At 39.4% G+C, this 11,852-nt stretch overlaps 2 protein-coding genes across 2 annotated transcripts in view; one reads left to right on the forward strand and one right to left on the reverse strand.

Annotated features, from left to right (window-relative positions):
* LOC119721050 (atrial natriuretic peptide receptor 1-like) overlaps nt 1–4,661 on the forward strand; it is a 28,717-nt gene extending 24,056 nt beyond the window's left edge. The window contains exons 15-19 of the mRNA XM_038190923.1: nt 166–358; nt 922–1,096; nt 1,549–1,739; nt 3,029–3,129; nt 3,454–4,661. Of these exons, the coding sequence (XP_038046851.1) occupies nt 166–358; nt 922–1,096; nt 1,549–1,739; nt 3,029–3,129; nt 3,454–4,330 (1,537 nt within the window). The 3' untranslated portion in view covers nt 4,331–4,661. The remainder of the gene's footprint in view (nt 1–165; nt 359–921; nt 1,097–1,548; nt 1,740–3,028; nt 3,130–3,453) is intronic.
* Nucleotides 4,662–5,757: 1,096 nt separating this feature from the next.
* On the reverse strand, nt 5,758–11,776 carry LOC119721052 (charged multivesicular body protein 3-like). The gene is made up of 5 exons (XM_038190925.1): nt 11,375–11,776; nt 11,059–11,119; nt 10,753–10,932; nt 9,206–9,442; nt 5,758–8,740 (listed from the first exon to the last, which is right to left on the reverse strand). The coding sequence occupies exons 1-5, from the start codon at nt 11,417–11,419 to the stop codon at nt 8,601–8,603; spliced, it is 663 nt and encodes a 220-aa protein (XP_038046853.1). The 5' UTR covers nt 11,420–11,776; the 3' UTR covers nt 5,758–8,600.
* Between the last annotated feature and the right edge of the window lie 76 nt (nt 11,777–11,852).

Raw genomic sequence — 11,852 nt, forward strand, 5'->3', positions numbered from 1 at the left:
AATTAACCCCCCCCCAAAAAAAGAGGAAAAACAAAGAAAATGATACGAGGTGACGTTGTTTTTCCTAGGAAGGGGGCCTCTAACAAATTTAAAGGTATCTTTCCTTTCGTACCAGTAATAATCTTCATCCAGAAAATAATGATACATTAATTTTTTTGTTGCCAGGGCTGTTGCTGATGAGTTGAAGAAAGGCCAGTCATTTCATGGGGAGTTTTACGATCAGGTGACCCTCTACTTCAGCGACATTGTCGGTTTCACTGAGCTTTCTGCCATGAGTGCCCCAATGGAGGTCGTCGACCTCTTGAATGACCTTTACACCTGTTTTGACGCCATCTTGGAAAGATTTGATGTCTACAAGGTGAGCTTGGTTTCGTTGTTTTAACTGGAAACTGTCAAAACTGTTGAATTCATGAGGAAGAGTCTTTTCTAAAAAATAGAATTGTGGCCAAGATACTTTTTCATATGTTTTGATTTTGGGACAAAATTTACACAAATTATTTTAGAAGACCAAAAAATCCAGGGAAAGGAGCATTTGAAAATCCAAAGAGGATTTTTATACAAGATTAATTATAGGAAAATTAGAAGAGGGTCCCAACACAATTATAGTGTTTAAGCAAAGTAATGGTAGTATGTTTTTGTATTCCAATGTTATTTCTATGTCTCAGTTGAATTTCACTGGTAAAAAAATATTCAAACATGACTCTCAGTCCTTTTAGGAGTACTATTTTCAATTTTTAATAAATTCTTTGTCCAAATGCTCAAATCCCTTTCCAAAGTCAAAGCAGATGTAGTCTGACCACACTGTTTTCAGTTTTGTATCTTTTAATCCTACCATGGGATGACTTCAATACTGCTTCTTAAATCATGAAATCAGAAAGAATAAAATTGTATTTCCATTTCTTTTCTTTTTTTATGTTCTAGGTTGAGACCATAGGAGATGCCTACATGGTGGCAAGCGGTCTACCCAACCGCAACGGCAACAGACACGCATCAGAGATTGCTAGCATGGCGCTAGCAGTCAGAGAGGGTGTCAAGACGTTTAGGATCAGGCATATGCCTGAACATCATGTACAGATCAGAATTGGAATCAACTCAGGTATCAGTTAGAAGATTAAGAGTTAACCCCCTCCCCCTAAACCTCTCCAAAAAATGATCACTTAAAAGAACTTCAGTTCTACTCAGAAAACTAACAGAAAAAAAGTGATTTCTAAGGAGACAAATCTACAGGTTATTAAATTAGCATTTTTGTAATTTTACTTCAATCTACAAAGGCTTGTGAAAAAAAGCTTTCCTAGAAAAAACTCAGAATAAATAAAATTATAAATATAAATATTTACACGAAAATTTATATAAATTTTTAAAAGCACATCAATGGATTTTTTTTGGGGGGGGGGGGGTGTGTAATATTTTTCTTTGATGCTATTTATAAACCAAAGAAATATGTCTTAACATCTAGGTCTGGTAAAGATGGTTGCTTTTTAATCACACATTAAAATTTGTGCTCAGGTGAACACAAATTAAACAGATCATTGCAATATCTGTGTGCAGGACCTGTAGCGGCTGGTGTGGTGGGTCTCACAATGCCAAGATTTTGTCTCTTTGGGGACACTGTCAACACGGCATCTCGCATGGAGTCCCACGGAATGCCCCAACGCATCCACGTCAACTGGAGCACAGCAACCCTGCTTACCAGCATCGGCGGGTACCGGTTAGAGGTCAGGGGTCAACTGAAGATTAAGGCAAGTCAAGGAAGGGGAGTGCTGAGATGTTATGACGTCACACTAGGCTTGCATGTGCACTTTCTTATGGGTACACCCCAACATCTAGCTCCCATAAGAAAGCACATGGAGTACAGTGGCCTCGTGGTCTGGAGCATTGAATTTGTGGTCTGCGGTTAATTCTGCCGGTTGTGGGTTCAAGTCCAGCCTGGGGTTATGGTGCGTGTGCCCTTGGGCAAGGCACTTTGTCTGGGTTCGAGTCCAGCCCCGGGTTATAGTGCATGTGCCCTTGGGCAAGTAACTTTTTCACTCATTACTTCTCCCATCCAGGAGTAAATGGGTACCGGTGAGGGTAGAGATGGTTATTGTGGTTGATTGTAGCTGCTTTGAGTTATATACTACCCAGGGAGTTGAGATGGTATTTGGAATGTTTCATTGGGCCAATGAGCAGGGTAATAATGATGTAGCGCCTTGAGCACCAAAAATGGTGGATGAGCTTCATAAATATGCATTATTATATCAAGACAACTTTGCATCTTAGGTCTTATGAGATCATGTACATAAACTACTTTGTGTGGTATAGTAAAATTAGTCTTTAGACCTGTGGAACATTCTATTTTCACCACATGAAGCTGAGGGAAAGCACTCCACGGATCAAGGAGGCTAGTTTTACTGTTACTCAGTTTAAAAGTAACTGTCTCACCTAATATGGAAGAGTTTTTCCCATCATATATCAGAGACTTGCACCCTGGAAGGCAACTTTTCCATTGAAATTTGTAACTTATCCTGCATTTCCCAATTTTCAAGTTTAATTCTGAATTGTCAGGTTTAATCCGTAAATTGAAATCTTGTATAACACGGCACATTTTTATTCTTTTTACCCAGGGCAATTTTCATGTTTTAATCAGACTTATACTAGATAATGCTTTTTAAATCGCAATGTAAATTTGTGTGTTTATACCCCTCGTACATGTAAATTCCAACCCTTTCCCTGTTTCCTTTCTCCCCGCTCATATCCCCCTGGCTTTCTCATATCTCCCTCTCCCCCGGCTTGCCATTGTTCCCTTCCCATTTTTTGTGCAACAGGCTTTTTGTCATTATACATTTAGCTCTATCAATCCAGATATTTTATTTATTTATTTATTTCATTAGGCTAAATTTGTTGTTCTATTTCTTGTTACGTGTACTCTTGAAGTTTTAATGTGTATACGAATATACGTGTGCAAAACGAGGAGACAAGTTTCTTGTTTTTACATGATGAGAATAAATTGAATTGAATTGAATTGTCATGCATTTTCTTCTTGATCTAGGGCAAGGGAGTCATGACAACCTTCTGGCTGCTCGGCACCGATGAACAATACAGCGGCTTACAGATACAGGATGATCTACAGAACAGCTCGGCGAAGAAAATGTGAGTTGAAGACAAATGACACAAATTACGGTGGTCAAACAATCCCAAGCCAATGTGAGGACAGACGTTTTTCTTTTCGCATGGAAAGATCAGAAAAAAACCAAAGGGAATTTCCAGAAAATCCAGTACAATAGAAGATCCAAATGAAGTTTAAATGCAGATTACTTTTGTTTGTCTTGGTTGTGCACAATATAGCAGTCACAATTTTTAAACGAATATTTGAATAAACAAAATATCATGTCAGTTTTTTTGCTTGCACTAGTGATGTAAATTTTGGTGTTACACTACACGTACATGTAAACTGTCATCAATGTTGCTCCGTAGATCCACAGACACCGTCATCAGTGAAGACAGTTTGCTGTCGCCACCGAGCAACGAGCAGCAAGAGTTAGTGCAGGACTCACTCATAGCCTCCAGGGTGCCCGAGGAATTCCCGTCCGATTTCCTCTCCGACGGGTCATCCGCATCCTCGTCACCACGGCGACGCAGGACAGGCAACGGCAACTCTTATCGTGACCTCTCACAACAGAGCAGGAACGATGCAACCACAGAGACACTGAAAACTCTTAATGAAGAAGAGCATTCTAATGCAAAGGCAGAACAGGGTACGGGTGATGCCACGACCAAAACTGGTGATGTCACAAGCAAAACTAGAGATGTCTCGGCCAAAACAGGAGGCATCAACAAAAGGACTGACGAGATTCGCACGAGAAATGGTGGTATCCAGTCAGGATCTGGTGACCTGGGCACAAAAAGTAGTGATCAGGACACAAAAACAGAGGAGCATAGCTCGAAAGCTAATGTTCTCGTCACGAGACCTAGCGAGATCGTGTCTACGACAGCCGACATGATCGTCGAGGAGGGCTCTTACGTCAGGACAGAGAGCGGCGACATCGTGCAGACTCCGAGTGGCAACATTCTCAGGAGGCCCAGCAGGCAGCACCAGCCTCGCCTCGGGAGTCTACGAGAGGATTCTGCCAGCTTGCCAATCGGTCTGAGCTTGCCCAATGTTCCCAGTTTGCCCAATGTTCCCAGTTTGCCCGACATCAGGGTCCATGGTGAGGAATCGGCCACAGGGTGCCATGATTCCGTTTTCTCGTACACTGTACCGCTCCCGCAACTGATGAACGAGATCTCCTCAACAGTCATGGACACGTCCGTGAATATCGTCGAGTTAAATCACCAAAACAGTTCAAGCTGATCTTTACAAGTTCCGATGATTCTCCGTCCACAATGCTAGGTTCAGTGACGAGAAAGTAAAATCATTGTGAAATCATGAAAAGTTGCCAAGAAAACCCATAATCTTCCGAAATGTCTTGGTCTAAAACCATCTTGCCTTTTATCCTCCTATGCCCGAAGTCCAGAAGATCTTAAATGGCTCCATAATTTTTACATGTGCTTTTGATCAAATAAACTTTGTGTCAATGTTTTTTCCACTAGTCTGCTTTTTAATCTTAAGACCTTGCACAAGATGTATTTTGAGAGTCCAAGCCATATTTAGTATGCTTGCACAATCATTTTTGTTGGCAGGGTAGAACACTATATTCTGTGAATGTGAAAAAGAATCAAATAAACCACAAAGACTACAACTTAAAGGTAGAGTACATCATTTGCAGCTATCCAAATAGTAACTGACAATGTTATTGTTAAAAAGCTTACTTGGTTTAAAGATAGTAGTGGCACTAAACTCCCTGTGAAATTATTCTTTCTGGCATGCTGTCATTTTGAAGAAAACAATAAAAGAAGGTCGTTTCCAAAGATGTGTCTAAAGACAAATTTTTGGAAATTTCCGTTTAGTAGTTCTTTTTGTAATTCGGAGAAGCCGTGAATGAGTGCGCGCAAGCCTTGACACGATGCACACGACGATAATTCATTGGTTCAGTGCGTGACATCGCGTCACTTCAATTGGCTGAATGAGAACGTGTCCCGGATGCTGATTTCAGGCGCAATTCAAAAATTCAAACATGGCAACTTTTGAATTGAAATTGAGATCCTAGAATATTGTTTTCTCCGAATATACAGCATTCATTGAGCCAAAACTTCATCAGGTTAGTTGTTAAGCACCCTTCTTTAGATTGTGGGCACTTTTGTTCCTTTCAACGAATAAAAATGCACAAATGATGGATTGTACCTTTAAGGTTACTTTGCAGTCAAATGGTATGGAACATGTGTCTGTGTGGTTATTAGTATTAACTGAAGGAAATGAAGTGATTATATGTAATGTCCATTTAGTGTTAATATTCCCAGCTCCAGAAAATTGATTTGTATAAAACTGCTGGCAGTGTGGACTTAAATTGTTGAATTAACTTATTATTATTTACAGGTTATTGAGCCACTTAAGTGAACGGCAAAACCAGGCAATCGTTGTTGAATATTAAATTATAAGTTTACAAAAATCAGTGAATTGATCAACAATTTGTATATATTCCTTTAATATGGATATTCCTTTAAAGATGTATAAATTTTCACAGAGAACACGACTATTGTTTTAAATTCTATTTGAGATGCACCTAATTGTATGCTGTATATTTTTTATCAAGATTTACATATGACTTTATCAAAAACGTTATTATCAGACAAATATTTTTAAAAGAGACAAATAAAGGCATATTTATGAGAAGGTAGTCATGACTTTTTTTTTCTACGATTTAATTTTATTGGAAATTAAAAATGATTGATGGCAAAAAGCAAAACCATCAAAATGCTAATCTCATTTTTTTTTATCACTAAGTCAAATTTGATTTTTCAGACTTAAAACTACCCGATAAATAAACAAAGTTTGTCTTTTCATCATTTTAGTCCATAAATATATATTTTTTCCAAATATACAATAAAGCTGTGATTATTTCTAAAAGGAGAACAATAATCTTGGTTGAATTGTTTTTCTCGATTGTTTTCTCCTGAATATTTTTTTCTGAAATTTCTGACATTGTGGAGTCGTTTACAGCAGAGTCCTTCTGTTTACAAAATAAACATGAAGATGCAGGCTTGATGCATGGCTTGTTTGTCAACAAACCTTGCAAAATATTTGCAAATATTTCAAAAAAGCTGACCCCAACAATACACACCAAATGACCATAGAGCACGGACAACCGATTTGCATAAGCAGTGACCAAGGAAATTAATGTTGACATTCCTGATTGGCTGCGTACACCTACAGCATCATCACTACGTCCAATGGCTACAATGTTTACATTTACTGGGTCATCAGACTTTACTGTGGGGTACATCCTTAATTGGGCTTTCCATTTGCTGTCAACAACCAGCAATCTACCAATAAGCCATTTCGGAGTTACAAAAATGTACTACTGCGCATGCGCACATCCCATGACAACGATTAGGGTCGGGGGATAAACAGTTCGCCACACGTGTGCAAAATCATAGCGGGGTACCAACGAAATCAAAGAAAAGTTCTTTTTTTTTAAGTAGATGCAAAATGTTGATTCGATGATTGTTTTCAACGGCACCATGGTTTAAGATGTTTTGTATGCTCCAACTTTTGTGCGAACAAAAATATCCATCTTCTGTTTTACTAGAACAAAATTGCAAAATGTGGATTTGGTTACCACGTCCCCCATAGTCTTGTGTGCATTTATCTGCTTTGCTTATCTTCCGACACTTAATCGTTGAGTCGGATGTGCGCACGTGCAGTAGTACATTTTTGTAACTCCGAAATGGCTTATTTCAAATTGCCATTTCCGAAATACTTAGAATTCCGTATATTTTATTAAAATTGAAGTAATATGGTATGGGAACACCACTACATGCTTCAATTTATCATGACCATATGGTGGATGATGTAACTTTTGTAGGAAGAAGTTAGTTCTGGGGGAGGGAAGCGGTTGAAAATTTTATAAAACAACTAAAACTGGGATAGATTTTGATAGATTAAGGTAAGTGCAGATTTCAATTATTATACAACTGACATACAGATCCTTGTCATTTGATTGGTGGAACTCACATCACGTGACATTCATTATTGCTCCCATTCACGTCGGGGCTCAAAAAGTCCCATTCACCCATGGTAATTGGGATTACTATTCAACAGTTAGGATCATTCTTGTTCCATGGCAATCACGAAGGCACTGAAAGGGGTGACTTATACGATAGTTGATTGTGCTATTTTTTTCAGAAACAGAGTTTTGTGGCTTTCATTGCTATTCTTGTTCTATCAAGGATAGTCTACACGTGAGCATTGCGCAGTCCAAGCAAAAATGAGGCGTAAGCGCACAACACAAGACTACCATCCCTTGAAATAGGTCTGTAGAAAAACAACCCTGAAATATTGGCTCTATTTACAAATTTGCCCGAAATCCCATGTCACTCGCAAAATAAAAAAACAACAGAATTAATCTAGATTTTTGACAAGTGGAGCTAATTAATTCTTTGATTACAGAATTTGTTAGTCTATACAGATTTTATTGAAAAATATATACATAAAAAGCAAAATAACGGCAATATTATCCTTGCCTATAATCCTTTGCCTACATACATTTTTCCATTTGTCATGTACCTCCATTACGTGGACTTGATTTATCCACAGACTCTAGATCTGTGCATTTTATCAGCAAAATGCAAAACAGAACTCCTATTCTATGACTCTCCGTGTCAATGCTCCAGTGCGCTGCACTCAATCACAGATGCTACAAATGTTTGAACATTCAAATGAAAAAGATAATATCTCATGCCTTCTGTACCTCATGCCTTCTCATGCATCACTGGCTCCCATATACTACACAGTGCTTGAGGGTGAAATTTGGCACAAAACTGCTCAGGCTGAATGAACTAGCCTGACCAGTTGTAGGACTGACCCAAATGTACCAAATTTTCGATCATCAACCGAAAATTGGAATAGCTTTTTGCCGGTTTGAATATTCGAAAAGAAAAAACTCTGCATGCACACACACGACTGATGTTATTGAAATTGTAAAGTTGCAGGGTTTCTTTATTGTCAATGGTAACTTTTTTGCCAATGCCTATTTATTGGTCCCATTCTTTTAGCTGGGTGAAAATAGACAGTTATACTTAGTTACTGCAAGACACTCCGGCGACCCATAATATCCATTGCCGTATCCAAATTTTAACCGGCGCGCTTTGTATGCAACTTCTGACCAGCGAGGAAGGCAGCTGCAGCTGGCGTGCGTAAAACTTGATCTGCAAGTTTTGAATCTTCGAATGTTCGGTAAAGTGCAGTTTCGTATAATCGAATACTAATTATTCAAAACTGGACAGACCTAACTAGTTGCTACAAACCTGGTGTCAAATTTGTTATCCATCTCAGAATGCACTTCCAGTTGAACAAGTTAACCAAGCAAATCCTTTTTTTTTTAATTTTTAAATATGGTTTACGGACAGAAACAGACTGACGTCTGACCATAATTTCATCCTCGGCACAGCGTCCATTAATTTCTGATTGCTCTGTGTTATTTGTACAAGGTCTCGACACATCAACACGACACAAGGTTACCATCTTAGCTCCTGAGTGCCTCCAGTCTCGCCTGCATCTCGGAGATGTCTTCGGCTGCTTCTTCTTCTTCATCCGAGGCGGCCGTTGCTCCTGCCGGCACCGGAAGGTCGTCGTTGACTGCTCTGGGCGCGTCACTCAGGTGACCTTGATAAAAAAAAATTGAAAAATTTAAACAAGAATGAATGTTTGCTGCCAAAACCATCGGTTTGATCTTCTTATATCTTGCCAGTTTCACGATTGCGTTAAATCACAAATCCTCACAAGTCCATCACAAGTTATCCTGCCCCACGTCAGGACAAGTCACAAGTTATTCAAATGAACTCATATAAATAAACTGATATCTGAAAGGGTTTTACAGAGAAAATGATTTTTAACAATTCTCACCTCCAAACATGGCCAAGAGGGTTTGAAGGAAAGAAGAACAACCTGTTTTGGAGGCACGACCACAGCAGCTTGGTTGTGATCAACATGCCAACTTGCATCGCCAGATTCAACATCTTAAGATGGATTTTTCCCCATGAAGGAGAAGATATAGACTTCTTATTTGGTAGTAGTCAGTCTTTTTAAAAGAAAACCAGAACTGAGTGATTGATTGATTGATCGTCTCACCAGCCGTAATCTCAAACAGGATCTTCTCCACTTCTTGCTCGGTGGCCTCCTCCATCTCGTCATCATCCTCCAGGGACTCGAAGGTGTCCTCCACCATCTCCTCAATGATGCCAGCCTTCATCATCTCTTTGGACATCTCCATCATCGTGGCTTGGACGTCCGAGACCCGGCATAGCTGTGACATGTACTTCATGACGTCGGCACTTTTCTCCATGGCCCCAGACATTCTGATCAGGGCTGGGGAAGAAACGAAGAAACAAATCACTCGGAATTTAAAATTTTCATCTGTGAAACTTATTAGCGTCGGATTTCAAAATTTTCAGCATTGGAAGTTTTTTAAATTACCACCAGCAATGCTGATTGGTCCCGCCCACCTTTAATTCATGTATATTTCTCTTAGTGCATGTGACCAGGTGTAGCTGAGCTAGTATGGTCACCCAACCTACATGTGATCTAATAATCTATGCGCACCGTTTGATAGACATGCAGGAAGGATCCATTTCATGTCTCTGCTATTAAACCACAGACCTGGGCCCAATTTTATAGCACTGCTTGACAGCCGATTTTGTGCTTTAATACCGAGCCTCCATCTTTTTCATAGAGACTGTAAGCAGTAAGCACAGCAAAAGCACGCTTAAAGGTAGAGTCCATCATTTGCAGCCATCCGAAAAGTAACTGGCGTAATTATTGTTGAAAAACTAACTTGGTTGAAAGATAGTAAGGAGACTAAACTCCCTGTGAAATTATTCTTTCTGGGAAGCTGTCATTTTGAAGTAATCAACGAAAGAAGGCATTTCCAACGGTGATTCTTAAGAAGCACCGTAGGAAAATTTAAATTAGTAGTTCGTTTTGTTATTCAGCGCAGCGCGCACAAGTATTCGAACGACGCACACGCGCGCGCGGTTGTTATAATTCGTCGGATCAGTGCGCGACGTCGCGTATAGTTGCAATTCAAAACAATTCAAAACATGATTCAGCAACTTTTGATTTGAAATTGAGATCTTAGAATGCTGTTTTTCTCGGAATGTACAGCTGAAGCTTAGCTGAAACTTCATCAGGTTAGTTGCTCAGTATCCTTCATTAGATTTTGAACTCTTTTGTTGCTTCAAACGAACAAAATGCACAAATTACAAATGATGGACTCTACCTTTAACTAAGATGAAAAATGTGCTTAAATCAATGATATAACAATAGAAATCTCCATACACGCACAACCGTTGGCTCGTCCACGCCATGAAATAGTGCTTATAAGCAGCAGCATGATTTTCTGCTATAATAAGCGCAACTTTTTTTGCTAAATTGGGCCCTATGCATATAAACCACCATTTTGTACTTACAGTACTAGCAAAAAATGTCTGCGCTCACTAAGTAAGTACAGAATCCTTCGTTGCACAATGTACACATGCACGCAAGCCAATCAGACACGTTTGCCATTTGTATCTAGGATAAGTATGCTGCCATTGCATTGTGCCCTGACTTAACTCCCATTAGCAGACTACAGAGCGCCTCATCAGTTCACGCACGGAGCGTATACAACTCCATCTTACCCAGCTGGTTCTTCATCTGCATGCTGACCGAGTTGATCTGCGCCTTGGAGGTGTGGATCCGCCTGACAGCTTTCCTGGAGTTGACAATCTCCTTGGCTAGGATCTTTAACACGTCCTTCTGGCCCTTCTTGGCCGCATCTTTCAGGGATCTCTTCACCTTCAACTCTTCTCTCTCGATGGCTGCATGTAAAACAAAACAAATGAAAGCAGCGTTCAGACTTATGCGAGGATATTTCATTAATTGCACATACTCAGCAATGAACATTCTTTTACCTCCTGTAATGTCGACAACCATTATCTACTCACATCTGATCTGTCTGTCCAGTTTTCTTGATTCTCTGTTCAGACTCCTCGTCCATTCTTGAACCTGTTTTGGTAAGAGGACAAAAGGAGTGTGATGGGCCAAACTCTACACATAATTCAAAGGCAATGCAGTAGCTCACCCAAGCGATCAATTATAATTCAACATGAAATCTAGTAGATTAAGACACACATTTAATACATGATTAGCCGTGTCTAACATACTCCGAACGAAACTTAAATTTTCTGAAAAATTTCAGAAAATGTATGCGCAATTAAAATGAAAATAAAATTAAAGCGTAGAAAAAGTCTGACAACATACCTGTTCTTTAGGATCCTTTTGTGGTGTTTTACCGAAGAGACCCATGGTTTCAAACTTTCATATATCTAGCAGTTAATGTCACACAGATTTAGTATTGTTGGTCAGAATAAAACTCGGTGTCGATGACTCATGAGCCTATGATTACAAATGTGAATCACTCTTGTTCAAGGTGTTGCTGAAGTTTACAACCCAAAATGACACGGTCAAAGTTGATGTTTATTTATCATGTTTATTGGGTTTTATGACAAATCCAACAAAACTAGCCCAGTTCTGATGTTCTTTAGAGCTCCACCACGATAACTTTCAATCCGATTTGGTGTTAAAATAACTCAATTTTGCCACTAAATCTGCACACTGCCCACAAACCAAAACACACGAAAATGTTCTTCAACAGTCTGGTACACGGCACAATAGGCTAATATTTACCGTATGTACCAATGTCCCGTGACAGGCGAATACCAGACTTTGTGCTTTACTG

This window comes from Patiria miniata, unplaced genomic scaffold (genome assembly GCF_015706575.1).
Source record: "Patiria miniata isolate m_02_andy unplaced genomic scaffold, ASM1570657v1 HiC_scaffold_9, whole genome shotgun sequence".
Classification (NCBI taxonomy): domain Eukaryota; kingdom Metazoa; phylum Echinodermata; class Asteroidea; order Valvatida; family Asterinidae; genus Patiria; species Patiria miniata.

Excerpts from the sequence above, each read along its gene's own strand:
- LOC119721052 (XM_038190925.1), bottom strand. The coding sequence starts at position 11,419 with ATGGGTCTCTTCGGTAAAACACCACAAAAGGATCCTAAAGAACAG. Across the intron at positions 11,120-11,374 it reads AAAAGGATCCTAAAGAACAG|GTTCAAGAATGGACGAGGAG; the intron begins GTATGTTGTCAG and ends TTACCAAAACAG. Across the intron at positions 8,741-9,205 it reads CCTGTTTGAGATTACGGCTG|GTCACCTGAGTGACGCGCCC; the intron begins GTGAGACGATCA and ends TTTTTTATCAAG.